This window comes from Phyllostomus discolor, chromosome 9 (assembly GCF_004126475.2).
Source record: "Phyllostomus discolor isolate MPI-MPIP mPhyDis1 chromosome 9, mPhyDis1.pri.v3, whole genome shotgun sequence".
Taxonomy (NCBI): Eukaryota; Metazoa; Chordata; class Mammalia; order Chiroptera; family Phyllostomidae; genus Phyllostomus; species Phyllostomus discolor.
In genome coordinates, this window is record NC_040911.2 from 105157749 (window position 1) to 105183061 (window position 25313).

General features: G+C 70.6%; 1 protein-coding gene across 8 annotated transcripts in view; it reads right to left on the reverse strand.

Moving 5' to 3' along the window:
- The window catches only part of KCNQ2 (potassium voltage-gated channel subfamily Q member 2), a 37814-nt gene that overhangs the window by 6760 nt on the left and 5741 nt on the right, over positions 1-25313 (reverse strand). For 2 of the 8 annotated variants that reach the window (XM_036010024.1, XM_028524082.2), the window contains exons 2-13: positions 17631-17721; positions 17083-17209; positions 16663-16838; positions 15830-15955; positions 14811-14921; positions 14049-14144; positions 11393-11487; positions 10326-10355; positions 8242-8310; positions 6966-6995; positions 3455-3508; positions 273-496 (exon numbers count right to left, since the gene is read on the reverse strand). In XM_036010024.1, coding sequence (XP_035865917.1) covers positions 273-496; positions 3455-3508; positions 6966-6995; positions 8242-8310; positions 10326-10355; positions 11393-11487; positions 14049-14144; positions 14811-14921; positions 15830-15955; positions 16663-16838; positions 17083-17209; positions 17631-17721 — 1229 coding nt within the window. The remainder of the gene's footprint in view (positions 1-272; positions 497-3454; positions 3509-6965; positions 6996-8241; positions 8311-10325; positions 10356-11392; positions 11488-14048; positions 14145-14810; positions 14922-15829; positions 15956-16662; positions 16839-17082; positions 17210-17630; positions 17722-25313) is intronic. The other 6 variants (XM_028524085.2, XM_036010026.1, XM_028524083.2 and 3 more) reach the window with 4 other exon arrangements.

Sequence of the window (25313 nt, forward strand, 5' to 3'; positions counted from 1 at the left end):
CGGGCACTGGGGACGCCGCGTGGCCCGTCCCCCGGGTGGCATGTCCGGGACACGCCCGCGAGGCTGGCGGCTGGACCTGGGGGGGGCGGGGGTGGACGGAATGTCCGGGAGCTGCGTGGTGAGTGCCCCGAACCGTGCCCTTTGAAACGGCTCCTCCCGGGGGACGGGATCCCGCTCCCCCACCGTGAGAGAAGACATGGGCAGCATGGGTGCTGCCCCCGGGGGCGGGCCCCGGAAGCGGCGGGACCGCGGCGGGGGGCGGGCCGACCCACCTTCCGAGTTCTGCCGCGACGCGGCGCCCTTGACCCGGAAGGCCTGCCGCGCGCGGCTGCGGTCGCCGAAGCTCCAGCTCTTGGGCACCTTGCTCGGGCTGTCCTCCAGGCTCTGGTCGGCGCTGGGCGAGCGCCGGACCGGCTGGGCCTGCGGGGACCCCTTCCCCTTGGCGGCCACGCCGCGGGGGCTGGAGAAGACACGGTCCTTCAAACTGACCTTCTGGCTGCTCCCGGGAGGACGGACGGACGGACACACACACACACAGAAAGACAGCAGGAGGAGTCACTGGGGCGGAACCCTCACTCCCGCCGCCGCCACCGGCTCTGAGCAGGCGTGGTCCCCGCGGGAAGGGGGGCGATGCGGACCCAGCCCCAGAGAAGGGGCCACCGCGGGCAGCGGCCAGGGGGCCGGAGTCCGGGGGGCCGGAGTCCGGGGGGCGGGGAGGTCGCAGGCCAAGGGAGACGCCGGGGGCAGTCCGCCCCCCCCGGGGGTCCCGGGCTGGCTCCGGCGCTCAGTGGCCCAGGGACCAGTGGACTCTTAAACCACGTGTGGCCCCGTCCACACATCCAGCCAGGCCTCCCGCTGCCAGGCGACACCACGGCAGGACAGCGGCGGCAGCTGCTGCTCCCCGGGCACCCAGCAGGCTCCCTGTCTGCCCCTCCACACCTGGTGACCGCCCCAGGGCTGGGGGTCCGGTCTGCAGCCGGCCCCTGGGCCCCCCACAGCCCCAGGGAGAAGCGTGTGGAGGGTGGGTGGTGTCTGTCCTCCCCTCCACCCTGGGGGACAGCGTGGGACCCACCCCCATCCCCTGGACACAGTGGGAACGGACCGTCCTGCTCCCCAGGGCGGAGTGGATGAGCCTGCTGTCCCAAGCCCTGGCCCGAGGCTGCAGGGAGGGGCACCACAGGCAGCCAGCCACAGCCCCGGGGGCTCCTTGGCCTCCCTGTCTACACAGCCGGTCACCGTGGAGACAGGTTCCTCTGGGCAGCACCAGGACACAGAGGAGTCACGGGGTGGCCGGGGCGCAGCATCAGGCCGGCGGCCACTCACTTCCTCCTGCTGGACAGTCCCCCGAGGCCCCGAGAGAGGACAACAAGGCCCTGTGAGCTGGGGACCCACTCAGGCCTCTTGCTGCCCCTGGGGGCTTGGGACAGATCTGCCCCGGGGTGGGGCCTGTGGGCAGCCACCGTGCCAGCGAACACCTCAGGTACTGCCAGCCCCACCTCGGCCGCCCGGGGTCAGCGGCCTCCATCGGCCTCAGCGGGCACCCGCAGCCGAGACACGTGATCGGGTGGCGCAGAGATGACCGGCCACGGAGAGGCGGCGGCCGGCCCCAGGCCCACCCAGCCTGGACGCTGTGCCCTGGGTGGGCTCCCTCCCCGCCCCGGGCCCTATATCCTGTCTGTGCTAGTCTGGGGATCCCTGCAGGATGGAAGAAGAGCCCCGTGGGCTGGCGGCCCTGAAGTGTGGCGCTCCCGGGGTCCTGTGAGCACAGGACGGGGGGCAGGCGACAGTTTGCTCAGAACAGCAGCCCCAAGCTCGTAACCGCTGAACCCAGGGCCAGGCCCAGCCGGGCAGGTGGGGACCGGGGGACGCCCAGTGCCAGGCGTCATGGGGCCTCTGACCACGTGGCCTCTCCCGTGTTCCTGTCCCGACAACGGCCACCAGCTGGCGCAGGGGGAGGCCAGGAGGAGGGACGGCCCTGCCCAGCCAGGAGGGCTGGGACCCGGCGGGACCCGCACCCTGTGCCTGAGACAGGCCGGGCTCTCCACTGGAGGACGCCGCAGGGTGGACACCTGGGCCTCCCCCGTCACCTGCAGGCACTCGCCCCCCAGCCCCAGCCACCGAACGCCAGGGTCCTGCAGGGCCCTCCCTCACCTCACGAGTTAAGGGCCGGAGCCAGAGCATGGGGGGTGGGGGGTGCTCTGGCCAGGGGGCCTTCGCTGGGACAGGGTGGCTTTGAGGCATCGGTGCTCCGGCGTTGACGTGGGGCTGGGATGTGAGGGGAAAGCCGAGGGCCACTCCCTTCCCCACCTGCCAGCCCCCACCCAGGGAGAAATTCTAGATGCAGGACGGGGTGGGTGGCCAAGAACTGGGAGGGGGCAAGTGGGAGGCCCGGCTGAGCTCAGACGCATCCTGGCCCCACACACGGGCCAGCTCGGCGGGCAGGAGCCGGCATCCACAGGGACCTGCTGGCCACGGCTGGCCACAGCTGCCCAGGGGAGTGGGGGTGGGTGAGGTGGCCCTGTGAGGCCATGCACAGCAGCCCTGAAGGCGGCCAGAACCCCGACCGCAGCCCCTGACTGAGGGAGGGAGCAGCCTGTGGCCAAGCTGCAGAGCTCCGCCCTGTCCGGCCGCCCGCCCTGGGGCTGCGAGCCTTCCCCATGAGTGCCTACGTCCATCCGTGAACACACAGGTAGCAAGGACAGGTGGGGGGCGGCCCCCGGAGCCCCTCGCAGGGCGGAGAAGGACTCGGAGCATGCACAGGTGCAAGCATGCGGCTGCCGGGGCCCCCGTCCTGCTGCGTGGCCCTCCGGGAGCTGACCGCTCAGCAGCGACCACATGCAAGTGACCAAAGGTGAGGGCCGCCCACACCTTGCAGGGCTGCACCGGCTGGGGAGGGGGAGGCGGGCAGGAGGGGATGCACCTGGAGCAAGCAGAGACAGACACTTCCACGCCCGCCAGCCGACAGTGGACAGAGGACAGAGGGGAGGAGCGGCACCCACGGTGCCCAGGGTCTGCCCGGAACCGGGCCTGCGTGTGGAAGGGGAGCTGCGGACTCTGCCTTTCTCCCCGGTGGGTCTGGTGTGCCGGGGCAGCCGGCACACACAGGACAGGGCTGCCCCGGGGCAGCGGGGCGGCGGTTTGGGGGGCCGCCCTCGGGTGCCCAGTAGAGGCGCTGGACAGTTGCCAGGAAGGAGTCGCCCCGAGCGGTGGGGACCCGGGCACCGGCGTCCCCGCTGGGTTTCCGAGCCCCCGGCCGGGCCCTCCTGCTTGGGGAGGAGGAGCCTGTGAATGGGGGGGCACCTTGCAGTGCCCCGAGCCAAGCTGCCAATCGGAATTGGGGGGCCGGGGGCCAGGGGCCGGGGCGGCCCCTCCCTGGCGCGTCCAGAGCCCCTAGTGGGCAGAGTCCAGAGCGCAAGAGCCGTGCAGCATGGTCCGAGCCCCGCGTCCGCGGTACCTAGAGTGTCCCGGGCAGCATCCACACAGGCCCTGGCTGCACGGTCCGCCTTTACTGGAAACGAGGAGAGCACAGTTAGTCCCCGGGCGGGGGGCCGGGCCGGGCAGGCGGGCCGAGGCACCAGGACCCCCTGGCGGGGGGCGGGGGTGGGGGGGGTGCTCTGGGCTCGGGGCCCACCGGCCACCGAGCTTGCGTCTGAACAAGGGCCGTGAGGCGCAGCCAGGTCAGGTCTTCTGCCGGCCTGGAAAAGAAAACTGTCCCCTATTTTTGGAGAGAAAAAAAAGTTCTCGTTTTTTTCCTCCAAAAATACCTTTTCCTTCCAGAGTCAGAGCTTGGGGATCACGTCTGGGAGGAGATGTATTATTTTTTGTTGTTTTCATGCACACGGAAAAAATAATACACGGGCCGAGACTGTGCCCCAGGGTTCTTTCCGGACGACTCACAGGTTCCGGAAAGCGCGCGTTCTGTGGGGGCCAACGTGCAGGCTGGCTCTGCAGACCCATCGGCGAGGCCTCGCCGGGCCCAGCCGGCTGCCCGCGTGGCGGTGGGCGCCACTGACCCGGGGCCATGGCTGCCTCTCCCCGGTGGGAGGGGGGCCAGAGTCCGCTCATCTTGGGACCCTCAGTCGGGGGGGGGCTCTGCAGGAAACACCCCCCAACAGTCAGCCCCCCAGGGCCTCCCGACAGCCTGGGGCTCATCTCCTTCCCAGAGCACGCACACTTTTTAAGCAAAACAAAAGCACCAAGAAATCCTTCGTTCTTCTGCAGCCTCTCCCGCTCCCCCCACCTCCGAAGCTGCTGTCCCCGAGACAGTGGTTCTCAAACCATGCGCCCGAGGAACCCGGGCACGCCGAGGGGTCCCTGCTCAGGGAGGAGGGGGGCTTGGGGTGTGCATGTTTGCTCAGACATCGGTGGCCCCTGCCAGCGTCCAGCCACCTCTCTCCACTCTCACATAAAGGACACGCCCAGCCACGTCCGGCCAGTCACCGCGCCCAGGGTCCTTGGAGCCCGCTACTGGCCCTCCCGGGCTGGTCGTCTGGGGAGGACCCCGAGTGCCCTGTGAGCTCCCCCCAACCCTGCGGGACCCGCCCGGTCACCTGGAGGAAGGATGGGACGTGCTGGAGGCTGGATCCAGCGGGAGGGTCCCCAGGACCAGACCCCCACCTGGCAGCTCTGCCCGCTCGCCGAAGCCCCTCAAATCCGGGGCCAGCGGTCCCTCCCAGGGCACCCCACCCCACGCCGGCCACAGACTCATCGGAGTGTGCCAGACAGTGACAGGTGGGGCCCCTCGGCCAGCCCCTCCCGGGAGGCTGTCCCCTGGGGAAGAGGACAGCTCGGCGGCTCTGCCTCCGGCCACTGGGCAGGCTCCCGGCTGCGACCAGCCCCGGACGGGAGTGGCCGCCGGAACCCTCCCCGCTCAGCCGCCCGTCCTGCACACCCGTCCCAGGCCCTTGGCCCCAGGTCCCCGCATCCCCGCAGGGGGCCGTCCCCACCGCTGTCTGACCAGGCGCACGCCCGCCCTGCCCCTGGCCCCTCCCACTTCAGACAGGACCAGCTCACTCACCACGTTCACTTCGAGGAAAACTTAAACAGCCACACGCGGCCCGTGGCTCCTACATGGGGCGGCACAGCCCCTGACCCTGACGGCACCCCCCCAGAAGCACAGGGCCACCTCGGGGGGTTCCCTCTCCCTGGTCAGAGCATCACTGGTCTGAGAGCTGGGCATCCAGCCCCGGGAGCCCGGACCATGAGGCCGAAGGCATACACACTCACCGAGACCAGACTGGACAGACACACCTGGGACAAGGGGGACCCACACGGACAGGGCTCGGAGCGGCCAGGGGGCAGGGGTCTCCGCCAGGGCAGGCGAGGGGGGTGGCGGTCAGAAACGGGAAGACCAGAGGGCAGATCAGAGACACACCCGGAGCGGCACAGCCGGGCCCCTGGCCACCCGGCCCCTGCTCTGACCCCTGAGTGCCCACTGAGAGCCAGGCCCTGGAGGGGCGGGAGTGTCACAGGAGCAGAGCCACCGTCCCCTGCATCCACCCCGTCCCCGCACTCCACGGGGTAGGGCCGCCTTCCAGGCCGCCCAGGGACACGCACCCCCTCTCGGGCTCGAGGGGCAGAGTGGCCGCCTGCACCCCAGGAGAGAGGCTGCGCTGCCCCTGGTGGAGGGCACAGCGGTGCCCCTGCTGTGACCTGGCTGACAGGTGCGTCCCCCGGGGGAGGGCAGGCCCTGGGTCCCCGGGAGGAGGCGGGGCCGGGTGGGCCCCGGGAGGCCGCGGGGTCCCGGGCAGGCGGGGACACAGGACACACGGTGGGGGGGGGGGGGAGGGAGACGGAGGATCGGCGAGCAGGAAGCGGGGGCGGAGCCCGGGGACTCCCGCGTGTCCTCACCTGCAGTCCTGCTCTCAGGGCCAGCACCTCGTCCCCCAAGACCGAGCGCACGGGGAAGGGCCCAGAAGGGCAGTGACATGGTTAAAGGCACTTGGGCGGGGCCAGAGGGCAGATTGGGGGGTGGGGAGGGTGGGAGAGGAGAGAGAGAGAGAGAGAGGCTGAGACCAGAGTTGTCGGGAGGCGAGGGGAGCCAGGCCAGGGGCACACGGAGCCACCTCGGGCCGCCGGGGCCTCGGACGGACGGATGGACGGACAGATGGACAGATGGGCAGGGCACAGAGGCCACCGTCTGCACCCCCAGGCCAGACCGGCTCCGGTCGCTGCTGGTCTCTTGCCCACTTCTGGGCAGAAGCACTGCCCACTCGTCCCCCCGGGGCACCGGCCGTCCCCCCTTCTCAGGGGCCTGGCGGGGAGTGTGCCCCCTCCTGGCTGTTGGAGTGGGTGGGCTCAGCCCACCTCCGCCTCCCCGCCCGAGGACCAGCAGGGCACCAAGGGGCCGGGCAGGGGGGCCGGAGGGCAAAGTCTCTGGCCAGTGGCCGCAACCCCCTCTCCTGGGGCGCTGGCAGCCTGGAGCTCAGGGAACTCAGCAGGGCACACCCAGCCGGGCAGGGGGAGTTCATCGGCCGTGACGTTGTGGGGTGCCCTGGACTTTCTCTGTGACCCCAGGAAGACTGGGGGTGCCACCCCATCTGCCTGCAGCAGGGCCGGCCCACAGCGCCCCCCTCGGGGTCACCTGCCCGCTGCAAACAGAACAGGTGGGGCCTGCAGGGCCCCCCAAAACACAGGAGACTCTGGGCTACAAAAGGAGCCTTCCCACTCCCCCCAGAAACCTCCGACAAACCAAGACCTGCCCCTCCGCCCGTCCTCAGTACGGCCCTCCTCCACCGCCGGCCTGGACCCCGGCGCTGGCCCAGGTGGGGCCTCGCAGAAGCCCCTGAAGGGGCCCAGGGCCTGCCCCCCCCGACACACGGACACACGGACACGGACCCAGCGGCCCCCGCCAGCGCCCAGCATTCACCACCGAGCTGGGCCCAGGCACAGCCCCGCACGGAGGTCCCCGGTGCGGGGGGGGGGGGGGGGCAAGGCGTGCAGATGCGGGGGGCGGGGACACTGACCTGGGGGTCGGCTCCGGCTGCGGCTCCTTCCTTGAAACAGAAGCAACAAGACTGTCAGGGTCGACCCCGCCTGCACACCCCCCCACAGCCCGGTCCGGTGGGCTTCCCTCGGCACCCAGCGCAGCCCGCCCCACCCCACCCGGCCCACACCCGCAGCCCAGGGCCCCCGGGCCCCCAGGAGGCGGCGGCGGGTCCTGGAGAAAAGGGGGATCTCCAGCCACTCCAGCTTATCTCCCGGGCCCCCCCCCCCCGCTCCCCGCCTCTGCCCCAGGGCCGGCAGGCCCACCAGGCGGAGAATCTCCCCCTCGGACGTTGTCCCGCCCGCCCTGCACCCACCTGGCCCGGCCCCCACAGCGCACTTCCCCCTGGAGTGGGCGTCCCAGGGCACTGCCCTTCCCAGTCGGGGCTGCTGGTCCCCTGAGTCGTCCAGGCTGGCTTCTCTTCGCTCGCCAGCCCCTCCCCAACCCCCCCCCCCACCCCGTTCGGACTCACCCCTCCCTCCCTCCCTCCTGCACCTTTCCCTCGGGGGCGGGGAAACCCGGCCACACCGCCCGCCCCCAGCTGGGGGCCAGGCTGAACGGCCCGGCTTGTCCAACCCACTTCGCACCCGCCCGGCAACACGGCTCACCCCCGACGACCGGCCGTGTCCAGCTGGGACCCTGCCCGGGGCTCCCTCCAGGCCCCCGCCGTCCCAGCTCGCGCTGGGAAAAGCTGCCTCGCCTGTCCCTGTGCCCAGCGGCTGTTCCCCCTCGCGGCCGGGCCTCTTCCCTCGAGCTCTTCACAGCCCCCCCAAACTGCCCGCCGCCTGTCACCCGGCCCCTGGCCCCACAGCACCCCACTCTCCACACGGGGACCCTGTGTGCTCCCGTCTCTGCCTCGGTCCAAGGCCACGGGGCCGGGGGTTCAAACCACAGAAACGGACCCTCTCCCGTCCCGGAGCCCAGGGGCCCACACGCAGGGGCCGGAGCATCCTCCGAGGCTGCAGGGGACAGTCCTTCCGCTCCTGGCGCGCCCGGGCGACCCCGGGCTGGCGGCCACTTCCACCCGTCCCCACTGTCTCGAGTGAGGGTGCCCGGCTCGGGGCTCTCGGCAGGGGCCGCCCTCCTCTGCGCTGCCACCCCACCTCCGTGCCCAGCACTCGGGCTCCGCCAGGCCCCGTGCCCGCCCCGTGCGGGGGTGGCCTGCCTGTGCTGACTGCCTGTGGGCGGCAGGGCCCCCAGGAGGATGGACGGGCCCCCCTGCCGCCGGCCACGCTGCTGCCGGCCCCTCTGCTGACCTGAAGGTGAGCCCGGACTTGCTCTTGAGGTTCCTCAGCAGCTCCAGCTGGTTCAGCGGGGGGATGAGTCTGCGGGCAGGAGAGGCCGGTGAGCTCCCGGGGGCAGGGGGTGCGGCCCGTGCCCGGCAGGAAGGCATTGGGGGCGGGGGACCCCGGGCCCTAGGGCCCCAGGGCACCGCCACATCCTCTCGCTGCACCCCTGGGCGTGCACAGTGGCCACTGGCACAGTGGAGGTGGGAGCGGAGCCCGGGCCTCGTCCCCGGGACCCCGGCCCCTGTCCCTGTGGATCGGGGTGCCAGCGCCCAGGCAGGGGGCGCACACCTGCCCGCCCCTCTCCCAGCCCGCGCCCCCCACCGGCCACCAGGCAGGCCCAGACGGAAACCCTGTGAAGAACCAAGGCCCGGCCTTCACACCAGGGCAGGGGTTCCGCAGGCCGGGGGGCTCCTGGGGAGGCCCCAGGCTCCCCACCTTCTGGTCTCTCCCCCCTGACCCAGCCGCCCCCACAGCGACGCCCCACCCAGCCATCAGCCTGCTGAGTCCCAGTCCTCCGGCCTCCAGCATCCTGGCTCTGGGGGCCCCCCTGGCCAGCCGGGGGGTTGTGTCGGAGCCCCACCCCGGTCCCGTCCGCTCCTGGGCACACCCCCAATCCTCGGCTCAGCCCTCTGGGTCCCTCCGTCCTTCCGCCTCCAGGGCAGGCCGGAGCCGGCCCCCAGACACCCGCCCCTCTCCGTGGGACGGGCCCCTGCCATTTCCACACTCAAACACTCGGCGGTTCCGCCGGACACGTGACCCTGACCTTGGCCACTGTCTCTGGCTTTCCCCTGGCCTGTCATCGGCCCCTCTGCAGGCCCAGCATGGCCAGGCCAGGCAGTGCTGCCCCGACACGTGGGGAAGGGTGGTCCCAGGAGCCCACCCTCCTCCCCCAGCCAGGGCTGCCCGCTGTCCGCGCGGGCCAGCACTGAGCAGGAGGCTGGGTGGTCAGTGTTGGTGCTGTGGGCACAGCTGAGCCTCCGGGACTGGACCCAGGGGGCACAGGGGCCTCCCCACTCCTCTCGCCCACCGGCCTGGCACAGAGACACAGGATGGCCCCCCCGGCAGGTCTGAGGGAGAGACAGGTGGATGAGACGCCCTGCCCTGGACACAGCAGCGGGACCAGGGGCGGGACACAGGCGGGCAGGCTGGGGCAGGGGCGAGCAGGCACCACACGCAGGGACACGCAGGATCACGCACCACACGCAGGGCCACGCACCACACACAGCACGTCACATCTGAGGGCGGTCTCGGTTGGGGAGGGCGAGGGTGTGGTGTGCTGACAGGAGTGGGGAGCATGTCAGGGGCACCCCCGGGGCACAGCAGCAGCTGGTCAGGGGACCAGCTGGCTTGGGGACGACTCCAGCCGCCCAGGCCCAGGGCCGGGGGCGGGGCCCCTCTGCGGACCCCGGGAGAAGCGGACTGGCTGCAGAGACGAACCAGGAAACCTCCCGGGTCGGGGGGCCTGTCGGGGCCTGAGCGGGGTCTCCCCAGCCGCCTGGCAGCCGGGACCCCCAGGAGTCCTGGGTCCGCAGTGGGGGGACCCACCTCCCACCACCACCTCCTCCGTGGAGGCCTGGGGTCAGGTCCCTCTCCTCCCGGGGCCTGTGTCCCCGCTCGCTGGAGTGAGCCCCAGGGCCCCGCTGCCTGGACAGAGGACCCCGGCGCAGGGTGGGCTGCCTGCCAGGAGCAGGGGCCGCTGGGGTGTCCCAGGCGGGGAGGCAGAAACCCCCAGCTGCATGGCCTCTACACCACGCGACGGGGGCCTGTGGGGCGAGGGGGCAGGCGCTGGCACGACCCCCCGCCACCGAGACAAGGCCGGGAGCAGGACAAGGATGGGGGAGGACCTGGGACAGACGGGTCCAGCACAGGAAAGCGGCTGAGGGGAGGCGGGGCACAGTCGGGAGAGGACGGGGGGAGGGTGGCAGGGGGGAGGGAGGCACACCCCAGGCGGGGCCACAGGCTGGGGCAGGGTTCGGGGGTCGCCGGGCGGCCCCGTGACAGCCCACACGGAGCACAGACCACACCACACGCCTGTCCCATGCAGATCCTACCTGGAAGCCCCGTAGGTCTGAGCTTGCGAGCTTTCAAGAGTTTTCACACACACACACAAGGAGAGAGAACGTAAATTAAAAAAAAAAAAAAAAAAAAAAAAAAACCGGGATAAGAAAAGAAAACGAAAAAAGGGTCGAGGACAGCGGGGGAAACAACAGAACAGAGAAGGTTAGCGGGGGGGCCCGCCTCGGCTGGGGGGCCCGGGGCGCGAGGCCGCGGCGTCCCATGGGCGGCAGAGCGTCCCACACGGACGCTGGTGGGTGGGTGGGGGCCGCACCCTCTCCCCAGGTGACACACGCCCCCTGAGGCCAATGGCAGGCAGGGGCCGCCTCTGGGTGCCAGGCCAGCCCTGACTTCAGGGCCCTCCTCGGGTGAGGGCCCCCAGGGTGCAGGTGCCTGGGACAGACCCGGGCAGAGGGCAGGGCGGCACCCACCCGCCTGGGGCACCAGGCCCAAGTGGACACCGAGTGGCCACCGGACCGGTCACCTCAGACCCCTGTCTAAGCCAGGGCTGGGCACAGACAACCCCAGGGTGGCCACTCCCGTTGGGGCTGCCAGCTGCGCTTGCCTGGGCAGCACCCCGCCTGCTGACCGCTCGGCCTCACGGCTCGGGGCCCCTCCGCCAACCACACCCAGACTGGGCCTCCCACCCCTTGCCCACCCGAGGCCACCTGGAACCCCGAGGTATGCGGGCCTCCGGGCCCTAAAGCCCCGCTGCGGTCTGGGTCACCCCCTTTCCTCGCGGAGACCCTGGTCCTCTACAGCGCGCGGCCGCCCCAGCGGTCCCGGTGCCCGGAGCTCCGCGGAGGAGGAGGAGGAGGAGGAGGAGCTCCGGTGGGGGGAGGGGCGAGGGGGAGGGGCGAAAATAAAAGCCGCGGGTCATGAGACGAAGCGAAATCAACAGTGAAATAAAACACACGCAGAACTCCGTTTTGAAAAGAAATACACTTTAAAGAAACAGAAATCGATGAAAAGGATGGACAACCAAAAACGGGGTTTCCGGGCGGATGCGCGGGTGGAGACGGGAGGCGGCGGGGCGCGGCGGCGCGGTGCGGCGCGGCGGTACCTGTACATGGGCACGGTCACCGTGCGCTCGTAGTACTGCCAGGTGGAGTGCAGGTCCGTGCGCGACAGGTTGGTGGCGTAGAACCTCCAGGCCGACTGCGGGGGAGACACGGCGGTCGGCCACCGGCCGGGGCTGGGGCCACCGCGACCCCGCGGGGCCCTCCTGCCGGGTCCCGCCCCCACGCTCCCAGCGTGCGCTCTGTAGATGGGGCCGCACAGCCGCCGCCCTGGCCGGTGGGGGCTGGCCGTGGGGCAGGTCTTCTGCGGCACCGGGCAGCGACAACCTGCCCCACGCTCACGTCCCGCCTCCCCAGTCCTGAGGGGATGAGCCTGCCCGAGCGCCCCGGCAGCTGGGGGACGGGCACAAAGGCCCCACCCTCCAGGCGCTGCGGCCCACAGTGTGGGGGGGGGGGGGGGGCAGGCAAACAGCACCAGGCGGTCCGGGACTGCTGGTGAGGCCTCCCTGCACCTGGCCTGCGCCTCCGCCCCCAGCTTCTGGAGGACGTGTGGGGAACTGGCCAGCGTTCCCTTCGCCCCTGGAAGCACCCACACGGCCCAGTGACGGCTGGCACCTCCCCGCTGCTGCCTGACTCTCAGCAGGACCGGCCCCGCCTTCCCGTCACCTGGGCGTGAACCACCCCACCCCCAGCAGCAGCCACCCTCAGGGCCCCCCCAGGCCTCGCCCCCCTCTGGTCTGCACAGCCCCCCCAGGTTTCCTTCCGAGGGACTCGGGGCGTGTTCACGCAGCGGTTCTGTTTGAGGCTGAACGCTCTTCCCCGTGACGGCAACACCACTCCGTCCCCCTCCCTCCAATGACGGACACTCGGGGGAACCCCCCTCCGGCTGTGGTGAGCACGGCTGCTGCAGACGCCGGTGGGGACGCCTGTTCTCAGTGCTTTGGGGCGCACGCTTACAAGCAGGTCGCTGGGTCACAGGACGGTTGGTTTTCTCAGGGACCCCAGACTCCCCCAGGGCGGTACCCCCTCTCACCCTGACCCCCCACCCCCTGCAGTGCGTGGGGCCCCGCCCCCACCCCCTCCCCCGGCGGAGAGCTGGCGGCTCACTGCGGTTCGGGTCTGCATCCCCCTCGGGTGCCGGAGGCGTTCCCCGGCTGGCCGGCCCCCGAACACCTCTGGGGAGACGGTGTCTGTGGGAGCCCGTGCCCATTCCCCAGTGGCAGGTGAGAGTCCTCCGGACACTCTGAGCCCCAGACGCTCATCGGGAACCTGGTTTGCAAATGCCTCCCCCGTGGGGACGTCCTCAGTTCTCCTCCACCACCGAAGGGCGGTTTCTCCAGAACGGTGATTCTTCTCCCACGGGAGTTCTCAGGACGTCCCATGTGTCACTGCCCCACCTCCGGCCCCTCGGCTCCCCCAGTCCATCGTCTCACGGAGGATCCGAGTCCCTGAAGTGTTGCCTGTCCCTCGGCCTCCTGGGCTCTCTCTCTCTGTCCTCGGGCTCCAGCCGCCTGACCCCAGGTGTCCTGCTGCGGGTCCGTTTCCACTCCCCGGAGTTCCCTGGACTTCGTTCCCGGGTTTGGAGATCCGTGACGCTCACCAAACTTGGAAAGCGTCCAGCCTTATTTCTCCAAATACTCTGCGCCCCTCGCTCTGCTCCCTCCTCCTCCTGCCTCGAGTCTTTGCTGAAAACTGGATGTTTTGGACGGTGTGACGTGACGCGCAGTCCCTGGGGGCCAGGCGCTGCCCGCTCCCCGGGGTGAGTTCGGCGGTTCTTCGGAACCGACCCGCACGCGCAGCATTCCTTGTCGTGTGCGGTGGCTCGGGCCTCTGCTCCATCAGCTCGGCCGGCGATGCGACAGGCGTCCTCAAACCCGAGACACCAGAGACTCAGCCGTCTCCGCACGGCCCTGCGGCGGGCACTGCCAGCGCCGAGCAAGGCCGCGTGCACCCCTGTGCACGCCCGCACTCCCTGCTCGCACGAAGCCCGAAGGTCAGCCCGAGGCTTGGGGTCTTCCCCAGTCACCTCCGACCCTGCATCCGGCCATGGCCTCCGAGGTCCCCCCGTGTGTGGGGGTCTTTGCAGAGCCCTGACTTCCCCGTGTCCCCTCCCAGACCTGTCCCTTCCTTCCAGGTGTCTCAGCCTGTCCTTGCTGGTCCCGACTGCTGTCTGTGGCCCTAGAGGCTGCGGCCAGCCCGCCTGCGCCTGCCTGTGCGTCCGGCAGACGCCGCCTGGGAGGCTGCCCCAGCCCTGGGAGCGTGCAGCTGAGGGGCGCAAAGGCAGGACATGCAGGACACGCAGCGGCTGCCGCATCCCAGCGGCAGGGCCCGCTGTGTGACCTGGGAACCTCGACAGGGCTCACGCGCCTCCAGACCCCCAGAGCGGGGGTCTCGGCCCCCACCCCCCCATGCAGAACGCCTCTGCTGACCAGGGCACCGTGAAAGGCGGCCGGGTGGCAGCGGTGACGGCCTGGCCTGGGGCCCTCGTGGCACAGCAGTCGGCACCACGCTGCTGCACGGCCGCGGGCCGCCCGCCCGGTCCTCAGCGCACGGACCAGACTCCCCACACCCGACACATCCCTGCAGCGTGGCCAGGGCCCACCCACAGACAGCAGACACACAGGTGGGACTTCGCCCCTGTGCACCGCAGGGCCGGGCCGGGGGCTCCGAGGGCCCCGACGGGGGGCTGCCTGCACTCACCTGGATCAGGCCCGCGGCCGGGTTCCGCCTCTTCTCGAAGTGCTTCTGCCGGTGCTGCTCCTGGACTTTCAGGGCGAAGCCCGACCCCAGAATGCCCTACAAGTCACCAGGGTCAGACAGCGCCCCGCCCCCGCCTCCTCGGCCCCAGTCGCCTGGACACCAGGCCTGGGGGAGGGGAACACAGCTGGCCTTAGGGTAAAGGACATGCCGGTGTCGAGCATGGCGGGGCCCACGCTGAGTGTGTCCCATCCCTGGTCTGTCCACTCGGCGGCAAGCACCGGCCAGGCTCTCGCCCAAGGGCCACCCAGGATAGTGGCCTCCCCGAGGCTGCCTGCCGCTCGCCTGCTTCCCTCGGCCTGGCTGGCCAGCCGGCCCTGGACAGAGGAGGAGCCCTCGTCCCTCTGCAGCAGACGGGCCCTCGGCCCCTGGAGACCCGACGGAGGGGGCGGGTCAGCGTGCAGCACTGACCCCGCGCCCGAGGGCCCTGCTGGCCAGCCACACCCAACTGGGAGGAGCTGATGCTGACCAAGACACTCGGGGTCAGAAGCCACAGCCTGGGGACTCCCAGAGCCCTCTGACGGTGTGGTGTGGAAGCCACCAGCTCCCAGCCCGGGCAGCCCCACCGGGGATCCCAGGAAGGGTGTCCCTCGCCCCTGGGCTGCCACCTCCAACGCCCAGCGGGCTGCGCACCCACGTGCCCCAGGGGTCACCCGGGAGCCCGAGACCCCACCCCACCCAAGGCAGAAAGGGAGCGGGTCTCACAGCAGGAAGAGCGAAGAAGGAGACGCCGATGAGGGTGAACGTGGCCGCCAGAAGCCGCCCGTTCCAGGTCTGGGGGTACTTGTCGCCGTAGCCAATGGTTGTCAGTGTGATCTGCAAGACAGCGAGCGTGGTCACACCCAGGCCGGGCAGTGGGCACACAGGGGCCGGTGGCCCTGCACCGGACTCTCCTCCTCAGCCCCAGGGGGCTGAAGGCCAGGGCTCAGCACCCCCCACAGGGCAGGCCGGACCCTGGGCAGTGGCAGGGATGCCAACACCACACCACCCCCGAGGGCCCCGGTGGGGCCAGGGACAGCCTCAGCCGACCTTCAGCCCTGCAACAAACACACCGAAACTCCCCAGGTCTCCCCTCTTTCCCCGACACAGAAGTTGGGGGTGGGGAGGCATCTGAAGGGTCTGTCCCTGCGTCACAGCCGGGAGAGCCCAAGAGGCAGCTGTCCCACTGGGTGCAGGACCGGGAGGCACGGGAAGAGCCCGAGAGGGGACAGTGCTGAGAGGAAAAGCAAGTGGAGGAGGGGCATGGGGCGACTTGTGAGCTCAGGCCCGGAGAGACGGAGGGGCCGTGAGCAGGGGCCCGGCGGCCCAGAGGGCTGAGTTTCCTTTTTACAAACTTTTCTGTCCCTGAACGGGACAGGCAGGACGGCCTGTCCACCCCTCCAGCGGGGGTTGCACACAGGTGGGCCACAAGGGAGGGAGGGAGGGAGGGGGGAGGGAGGAAGACGATGACACTGACCACGCAGGGGCCCCCCCCCCCCCGGCTGGGCCCCTCCCCACCCGCACACACCAGCCGAAGCCCCCGCCCCCAGCCGGCCTGGGCACCGTGGCCCCGAGCGGCCAGCAGGTGGTCCCAGGGAAAAGTCCCTGGCCGGAGAGAGCCCAGCCGTGTCCAGTCCAGGCCCCCGGGGTCAGGGGCACACGGGGGTGTGGACGAGGCTCCCCGAGGAAGGACACGCCCGGCGATCGTGTCTGCATCGAGGACCCCGAGCCCGGCCGGGACTCACCAGGCCCCACCAGAGCGCGTCGGCGTAGGTGTCGAAGTGGTCATTCTCGCCCTTCTCCGCCAAGTACACCAGGAACGACGCCAGGATGAGGCACAGGAAGCCGATGTACCAGGCGGTGACCAGCTCCTGGGGAGCGGGCCGCGTCAGAGCGCCGGGCCGGCCACCCGCCCCAGGGGGACTCCGTGTCTCCAGAGCTGGCGGCTGCCCGGCCACATGGCCCCACGCTCTCGGCGGGCGGCGGGTGGCTGGTTCCCCTGGGTGTCCCCACACCCGTGCCCCTCCCTCCTGGGAGGACAGCCGCAGAGGACAGCCACTGAGGACAGCCCGGCATGAACGTCCACCCAGGTTTGAAAGTGTCCCAAAGAGCTGACAGGCCATCAGGCCAGAGAACGTTGGAACCTGAGACCCGACCTCCACTCCCCCCAGCTTGGTGGAGACCCCCAGACCGCCTGCTGTCCCCGGGGGGGGGGGGTGTCCAGCACCTCAGCACCCTGGGGGGCCAACACCCTTGGTCCTGCTGACCGGGGCCCCGCCCAGAGCTCAGACAGGCCGGACAGTGCGCAAGGGCAGTGTGGGCCCACCCACGAGCAGGGCCGCACAGCCGGCCGGGGCAGAGTCTGGGCCCCCTGGTGGCTCCCTAGATGTGGGGAGGGGCTAGAGAGGGGGCGTGGCTGCAGCCACTTCCGGGTTCCACTGTCAGGGGCCACCGCCAGCCTCAGCCTAAGTGGGTGTGGCTGGGGCGTCAATGGGGCGCGCCCACCTGCTGCGGCGGAGCCAGCGGGGGACAGAGGGGCAAAGGGACCCCCTGGGCCCTTCCGCAGGATCCGGCTCACCTTGCTGTGGGCATAGACCACGGAGCCCAGCAGCTTCCAGGTGCCGCCGCGCCGGTCCATGCGGATCATCCTGAGGATCTGCAGGAAGCGCAGGCTGCGAAGCGCGGACGTGGCGAAGACGTTGCCCTGGGAGCCGGCGGCCAGCACGGCAATGGACGCGATGAGCACCATGATGTCTGCGGAGACGGGAGCTCGAGGAGGCTGCGGGCTGGGGGGCTGCCCCGCCGGGGTCCCAGGAGGGTGGGCAGACGGACGGAGGCACAGGCAGAGTGCCCGGCGTGGGGACGGTGGCTGGTGTCCGCTCAGCCCTGCCCTGGGCACAGCCGCCCTGCATCCCTCTGCCTCTCCCTCTGGGAGGCCACGTGGGCGGAGCATCCCACGGTGGGCCCCTGTCCGCCCTGCTCCCCCACGCGGGCTCACCGATCACACAGAACGGCTTTCGGGCGAACTTGAGACGCCCCCTCCAGCCGCGGTACCGGCAGCAGCAGCCCGCGGCCCAGATGCGCACGAAGTACTCCACTCCGAACACCACGATGGTCACGATCTCCTGCAGGGGGCGCAGCTGAGCCACCGCCGGGCCAGGGCCGCGGGGGCGTGGCCTGGCTCCGCTGGGCCCTCCCCCAAGCCCGGGACCAGGGCTCCCCAGACGCGCTTTCTGGACCCGGGAGGCCCCTCAGTCCCCAACAGCAACGCAGAGATTACACTGTGGTCACCATGGCGCCCGCCCCTGCCCCTGGGGGGTTGCTGTGAGCGTCTCAAGCCCCGCCCCACCCGTGTCTGCCCGGGGACACCCCGCGTGTCCGTGGTGGAGGGCCACTCGGGCCCCGAGGCTCAGGGAGGGCCGGAGGAGGGGCAGAGGAGGCGGGGCCTCAGGGGCCGAGTGTGGCTCGGGCTGCGGCACAGCCGGGGGTTGGGGGAAGGGCGGGGAGCCCGCGGCCAGAGGCTGCTCCGCCCGCCCCGGGGCTCACCAGGATGTAGAGCGCGCCCTCCGAGCTCTTCTCGTACTCTTTGATGGTGGAGAACACGGACAGCACGAGGCAGGAGAAGACCAGCAGGAACCTGGGGCGGGGGAGGTGCGGTCAGCGGCGGAGGCGGGGGTGGGGCGGCACAGCGGACACCCCACACTCTGCCCACCCCCCCATCTGTCCCGGTCGGCCCTGACAGCTGCGGGCCCTGGGGACAACCCGGACTCAGTGTTAAAGGGCACAGGCCTGGCCTCCTGGGCTGGAGGCAAGACCCCGACGTGCCCTGCAGCGGCGAAGGTGGGGCCCGCAAACCCCACGCTCGCCGTTCCCCGGGCACCACGTCCCCTCTCGGGGCTCCGAGGCAGGGACGGCCTGTCTCCCGGTTAACGCTGACCTTCACACGCAGCTGCCCCGGAGCCCTTGTCCGGGTCCGTGTGTTTCTGGCTTCGGTCCCGTGTGACCTGGGGTCCGTGGTCGGGCGTCCCATCCACGGACCTGCGTCCCTGGCCGCCCTGTGGGTCCCTGACCGTCAGGCACCAGGATCCACTGTGGAGGCAGCGCGGAGGCCGAGGCCCCGTGCAAAGCACCCACCAGAGCCAACATGGGGCGTGGGGTCTCAGGGCGCAGAGCCCCTGACGCCCGAGGACCTGGTCCCAGGCTCCCGAGGGGCGAGGGGTGCAATGCACAGGATGAGGGGCGGAGGGACAAGGGCACACGCCACGCCCCTCCCAGGTGACGCCCCTCCCCCAGCTCCAGCTCTGCCCCCTAGTGGGGGAGGGTCGAGGCCCTTTGGGGCCAACGCTGCAGGGTCCGCCCTGACCCTCCGCGACTCCCACTCGGCCCCCCTGCCTGCGCCCCAGCCCACGCATCACGCACGCTCAGCGCCCATGAGCCTTGGGCGGCCCCGCCTCCTGCCCTGCACAGCGCGGGGAGTGTGCCCAGAGACGCAGGCCTCCCCCTCCCCCTCCCCCGCCGCGGGGCTGACCGCCCTCAGGGGACCCTAGACGCGGCAGAGGCGACGACAGAGGGGCCGGGCACAGGCAGCGCCTGCTGACACAGACGAAGCGCCACAGAGAGACAGCCGCGTTTCAAAACCGCAATTAATTTCCTTTGCTCGTTAGCCAATTTATTCAATTAACTGAGCCCTGGAAAAATGTCCAAATATCTTGTGTGCCTTATATTCATAATTGCCTGTCTGCCTGGGGGTGTCGTCTCCTGACCCCGCCGTGGGGGAGGGAGTGCCCACGCCCAGAGTGGATCCACCAGGGGCGCAAGGTGGGAGACTCTGGGTTGGCACCCAGAGGTGGGGCGTGGGGGACACGGAAGTCAACACCCCCCACAGAAGGGGCACCGGGGCCTGGCCCAGCTCAGCGCTGGGAAACGGGGAGCCAGGGGAGACATGAACCCTGGAGGGCTTCCTGGAGGAGGTGTCCACGGGGGGCGCTCCTGCAGGCAGGGTGGAGCTGCTGGGGCCCAGAGTGCAGAAGGCCGGGGAGCCCCTGGCCGAGGGGAGAGCGAGTGGGGGCGGCACCCCCAGGACACGACTGGATTGGAGAACGGGGCAGCGGCTGCCCGACTCGGTGAGGCCCATGCGGGGCGCTCAGAGTCCCAAGGTGGCCGGACCCTCTCGGCCCCGCTTCCTGAGGGCCTTCCGGAACATTCTGGGCTGGCCCAGCCACGCTGTGCAGCCTGTCCCCATGGGCAGGGGCCCGGACCCAGGGGATGGACGAGCCTGCCCCCGCCCCGGCGGCCCACCCTGTGCGTGCCAGCAGCAGCTCCGGGCCTGTTTTCCAAGTTTCGGAACAGACACCACAGATGGCGCCCGGTGGGGGCGGCGTCTCCCCGACTCAGGAGGGAGGCTCCAAACGCCTGCACCCAAGGGGGAGGAGGGGAGGGCAGATGGGGGGCCTGCGCGGGTCCCCCGTCACGTCTCCAGAGCAGAGACGGCAGGTCCCCACAGGCCCAACTCTCTGGCCCAGGATGGGGCCCCAGAGGCAGCTCGGGACGGGAGCCCCCAGAGTGGAGGCCTCCCCCGCTCCTCCAAGCAGCCGCACAGCAGAGCCACAGGTTTCCAGGCCTTTCCGGCGGTCGGCACCTCGGTGACCAGCCACCACCCCGCCCAGCACACAGCAGTGTCTCGGGCCCCCGATGGGGAAGTAGAATTGGGGGAACTGAGGCCTCCGGCCTCCTGGTCTCCGGGCACAGCACCCTCAGGGACAGGGGACACTTCACAGAGGTCCAGCCCTGGGGGGACGCATCTCAGACACGAGGCCCCACCCTCCAGCAGGATGATGGGGGTGCCATCCACCAAGGGGTCACCCCGGGCAGATCTAGACCTCCACAGACACCCCGAGATGGGACCGTGGCAGGTGATCCCACCCATCTTCCCGAAGAGCTTTCCCGCCCGAGCGTCCTGCCTGTGGGGAGCTGGCACCCCCTCCCCCGCTCCGGCTCCTGTCCCGGCCCTGCCCTGGTGGCTCCACGGAGACGGCCCTGTGTGCCCAGAGCGCTGACCCCCTCAAGCCCCGGAGGACAGAGGAGGCCCCAGAGGACCTGGGTCCCTTCCTCCGAGAGGGGGAGGGAGAGAGAGATGGGCAGGTGGGAGCCCGGGGGTCGCCAACGGCCCCCAGCCAGGAACCGTCCAGGCTGCCAGGGGAGAGGAGATGGGGAGGTGGTTCCCCACAGCCTGAGGCTAATTATGAAAATGAATTCAAAGTGGAGAGCCGATGCTGGCAGCGGTTGCCAAGGAAACAGCATCTCGAGCAGCTGGTCCCCATTCCAGGGGCCAAGACGGGCAGCGGGAAGGGCAGCCAGCGTGGGAAGCCACCTTGGACGGCCAGTGCTCACCTGGGCGGCGGGGAAAGGGCCCCCACCCGCCCCCACTCAAGGGAGCGTCTGACGCCCACCCAGGCCCACTGTGTGCCTGACCGTCCCAGCCACTGGCCGCCAGGAGGGAGGCCGCCCCGCACTACGGGGCCCACCACACAGGACACGCCTCTCAGCCAGGCGTCGGGGCTCCTGGGTGCAGGGCGGCGGCGGCAGGACCCTCTGTAGACAGCCGAGGGCTCAGGGCAGGGTCCTGGGAGCCGGGCGGCAGGTGTGGGAGGGGCCCCGGGCGGCGGGAGCTTGTGGCAGCCCCGGGGTGGTCAGCCCCAGCCGCGCCTGCAGGTCGCAGGGGGCACGGCTGCTGCAGGTGCGTGCGTGTGCTTGGGGGGGCCCTGTCTCCAGGCTGAGACCCCCACTTCTGTCTCCCCACCCCCCTACCCCCCCACCGGAATGCAGGAAATACCTCTTTTTGGGAAAACGTGACAGACCCCATGTCACCACCTTCCTGGCCCCTCCCCCAGGGGTGGGGGCAACAGGGCGGGTGCCTCGGCCGGGGGCAGCCCCCACGGCGCGGCCCCCCAGCCCAGACTCCCTGCCCCACCGAAGACTGACTCGGGGGGTGACAGGGGGTGTCCATCTCCTCGTAAGGGCACAGGAGACAAGTGAGTCCAGGGTGGGAAGACAGGGAGTCCTGTCATAGGGCCCTCCCCTGCTGCCCCTGTGGGCTGCTCTCCGGCAGACCGGGGAGGTGGCTGGGGAGGGGTCCCGATCAAGCCCCCCCACAGCTGAGGGAAAACAACAGAGGCTAGGAAGCAGCCCCGTGGCCCTGCAGCCCCCTCCCCCAGGGGTCCGCTGACACGCCCCCTCCCAGGGCCCAGGCACAGAGGCCACGCCTGGTGCTGGGCAGACGGGTGGGAGGCAGCTGGGCTCCCTGGGGAGCCCCGCCCACCGCGGCCGGCCAGTGCGAGGGCTGCGGGCGGCTCTCCGCCTGGAATCTAATTTCGTCCCCTAATGAACTGCTCTGCCTCCAGGTCCCGATGGCACTTCCGATCGGCGGAGTGACGGGCAGCCCAGCTGCCGACAGCCGCTCCAGGTGTCAACCAGCCGTGAAAAATGACTTCGCCCGCCCGCCCGCCAGGGTCGGAGGGGGCCGGAGGCCGAGTTCCAGAGGTTGCAGCGCACGCAGACCCCCATCTCAGGGCTGAGGCTCACCGAGGCACAGCCCTCCGGCCCACCTGAGGCCACCAGCACCCAGCTGAGCCTGCTGATCTGAGGACGGAAGGCTCTGGCCACTCCCACCTGGGCCTAAGGGTGTAGGGAGGGGTGCGGGCCAGCACCGGCACCCTGCCTCTACACACAAGTGCTCGGGAGGTGCCTCAGACCCGAGAGGCCACAACTCAGGCGGCGTCAGACCCTCAGGGTCCCGTCCTGGCTCGGCATTCCAGGCCTTCCACTGCCCACCTGGGGCCCCCATCCGGCCCTCCCCTTCCCAACACCGGGGCAGCAAGGGGCTCCCAGGGGCCAGCGGCCTCAGGGTGGCCAGTGTCCCTCCCAAGCCTCGGCCACAGGACACGGGGCTGTCGAGGTCGGGGTCCTAGTTGCCCCAGAAAGAGCAGGCACCCCAGGGAGCCCCAGGCGCTCCGGGACCTGCAGGCTGTGTGGGAATGCCAGGACCGGGACACGCCGGGGCTCTGGCAGGAGGCCGGCGGCCTCAGCACGCAGCTTCCCAGGTGCCTCCCTGGTGGCCCCCAGAGAGCACAGGTGTGCACGGAGTGGTGTGCACCCCAGCAGCCACCTGTCCACACACGGACCACAGGGCTGGACAAGGGCTCACCCAGTGTCAGCCCCCGCCACACCAGGCAGCAGCCACCCCGTCCCCACCCTGGGCCCCCACCCTTCTCATAGACACCGGCCCCACCCAGGGGTCCTCCTGGACACCCCTGTCCCTCCCAAGACTGCGTCTCAGCTCTTGCACCCAGGATGCTCTGACTGCATCCCGGCCCCCCCATACCCCCACCGCAGCCCCTGCGGCCCCTCCCGCCTGCCCCTCAGCCTCCCCGGGCAGTGTCTCTGTCCCAGGGACTTTGGACACGCCGCTCCTTCTGCCTGGAATTCCCTTCTGCACCAGCAGCCATCACAGGGCCGCAGCCTCCTGTCCCCCTGGTTCTGTCCTCAAATCATCACCTTCTCTGAGAGGCCGCCCGGCCTCCAACTCCTTCCCCTGTCCTCTCTGGGGGATGAGTCCTGACCCCTGCTTGCTGGGGCCCCCCCGCCCTCCTCGCTCGTCCTGCTCACTGGGCTCCCCAAGTGGCACCTACCCACAGGGGTGGCCCCCGTGGCGGCCAAACCCTGGAGGTCAGCTCCAGCCTGAGAGCAGAGGCCGGAGGGTGCACCGCCTCCAAGCACCGCCAGGCGGCCCCAGCAGGCACCCTGGGTGCTGCGGGGGACCAGAGGGCTTCTGAGGGCAGAGTGTGGGGTCTGGGAGGGGCCCTGCCTGGCCCAGGGGGCCCACACGGGGGCGAACACCTCTCACTAGAAAGGCCCCACTCCTGAGAAGCGGTGATGAGTGTCCACAGGGACGCTGGGACACAGATGTCACAGCAAAGGTGGAAACGGGCAGGTGACAGGCCACCCGTGTGGCAGGGTGTCCTCGATCTGGGAGCCACACCACACAGGGGCGGGTGGGACTCCAGCTGCACACACCACCCGGGCAGCGGTCCGACCCCAGGGGGGGGGGGGGGGGGGGGGGGGGACAGGGGCACTGACAGGCTCGGGTGTCACGGGCGGCGGGCGCGTTTTGAGTCCAGAGAACGGGTGAACCCTCCCTGAACCATTCACTGAAAAGCCATCAGCCGTCTGTTCCGTGACCCTCACTGCAATCACAGAAAAGGGGGGAAGGGGAGAGAAAAGCAGGGAGACGAAGCCGCACCGTCAGGCCTGAGACGGCGGGGAAACCCCCGATGTGCCCCGGGCAGTGCCCTCCCCCCCGTGCCTCAGTTTCCCCGGCACAGGCCCGACACAGGGTTCCCTCCAGACCCCCCCACACAGGGCCCCGCCCCTGCCCCAGGCGGAGGACGCCAGCCTGGGGAGCCTGTGTGTGGGCCACGGGGAGGGGGCTCTGACCGGCGGGCTCCCTCCCAGAAGGGTCTCCTTCCCCCTCGGGCACTGAGCTCTGCCTCTGTCAGCCTCGGGGGCCCCCCCAGCCATCCCCGCTCACTCTGGGGGCCCAGGCCTGGCCTGCGTCCGGGCCTGCCTGTCCTGAGCTTCCCTGCCACACCCCTCCCGCCCCCACGAGGCCCCTCTGGGGTCCTGCACGAGCCCCGCCCCATCCGAGGAGCTGGCCTGAGCAGAGGGCCCCCTGGACTGACTCCTGTCCCTGGGGGTCCCCCAGCCGCGCCCTTGGCACATGGGAGCGCCATGTGGGATTGGGGGTGGGGAGGGGTCCCCGAGGGGCAGCACTGCCCTCTGCTCCCCAGCTTGAGGGACCCTGGGGACAGAGCCACCCTGTCACCTGCCCTGGGGGGCACCAGGACGCGCCTCCCTTTGGAAGTGTGTGATGACTCTGTCACCACCGACAGTCGAGTCTACCCAGAAGAGCGTTAGGGTCAGAGGTCTGTGCTTTCGGAAACTCTCGGACCGGCGGGGCCCTTGGGAACTGCTGAGGCAAGACCCAGGGTCTTCCCGGCGCTTCTCAGCCGCTCCCCGATGTCCTGCGGTGGCTGTCCCCGTTCCCGTCACCAGGAGAGGCGGAAAACCATGACGCAGGGTCTAAGAGGCCGCGGCGCCCCTCACTCACGTGGCGCAGCACCGTCTGCCGCGGCCTGGGCCCCCCACCTACTTCCTCCCGCCGGAGGTCTCGCCCACTCTCGGCTCAGGACCACGGCCAGCTCCCCCGCCCCGCCCCCTGGCCAGGCCCCGCCCTCCTGCTGGAAGGGCAGTCTGGGGAAGCCACCCTGTCCCTCCCCCTCCTCCTCCTCCTGCTCCTCCTCCTCCCCTTCCCCCCTCCCCTTCCCCTCCCCTCCCCCTCAAAGCTTCTGTCCCAGGGAACCAGCCTCTCACCTCCCAGGGCCCCAGCCAGGCTCCCGCGTCTACCTGGCCCCCGCGGGCCCGGCGAACGCCCTGCCCGCAGGGGGCAGACGCCAGCCTGCACAGTGACCGCCGGGCCCTCGGGCCACCACCCCCTCTTCTGAGGGCCTGGCTTCCGGAAGCGTCTCACCACCACCCCCCAAAACCTGGGGCCCGGGGGAAAACTGGCCCTTCCCTCCTACAAATGCCGGAGCACTCTTTCCAGACCTGCACAGGAAAGCAGGCTCCAACTAGGGACGGGGCAGACCAGGCAGGGCCTGCAGACAGCCGGAACAATCTAGAAGGAACAGCGTGCGCACACACATGTCCTGGAGACAAAAGTCAGACTTGGGGATGGCGGCCTGGGACACACCCACCCTCCCATTTCCCCCAAGTGGGGCAGCTCCAGAGCTGCCGGACAAGGCAAGGCCTTGCCCCTGCCCGCCCCCTCCATCCCCTCCCTGTGGCCGGCGCCTGCTGCTGGGCAGTGGGACAGGTGCTCCCGGCATCCAGTGGCTGGGGAGAAGCCAGGGCCTCCCTGAGGGAGGCAGGTCCCCACCCTGAGCAGGAGTCCCCTCCTGCACTCCAGAGCCTGTGGGGGGGGGGATGCCAGGGCCCCGCACCTGCTGCGCCCCCGCCTGGCCGTCCCCTTGCTGCACCCAGAGCCCCGCAACCCAGTGTCTGGGGCTAAATGACAGCAGGTGTGCAAAGCACCTTGAACGCCAACACCCACCGTCCAGAAACGGGCCCTTCTCCACGGTTCCCACGGAACCGCTCGGGGCAAGGGCTGCGCCT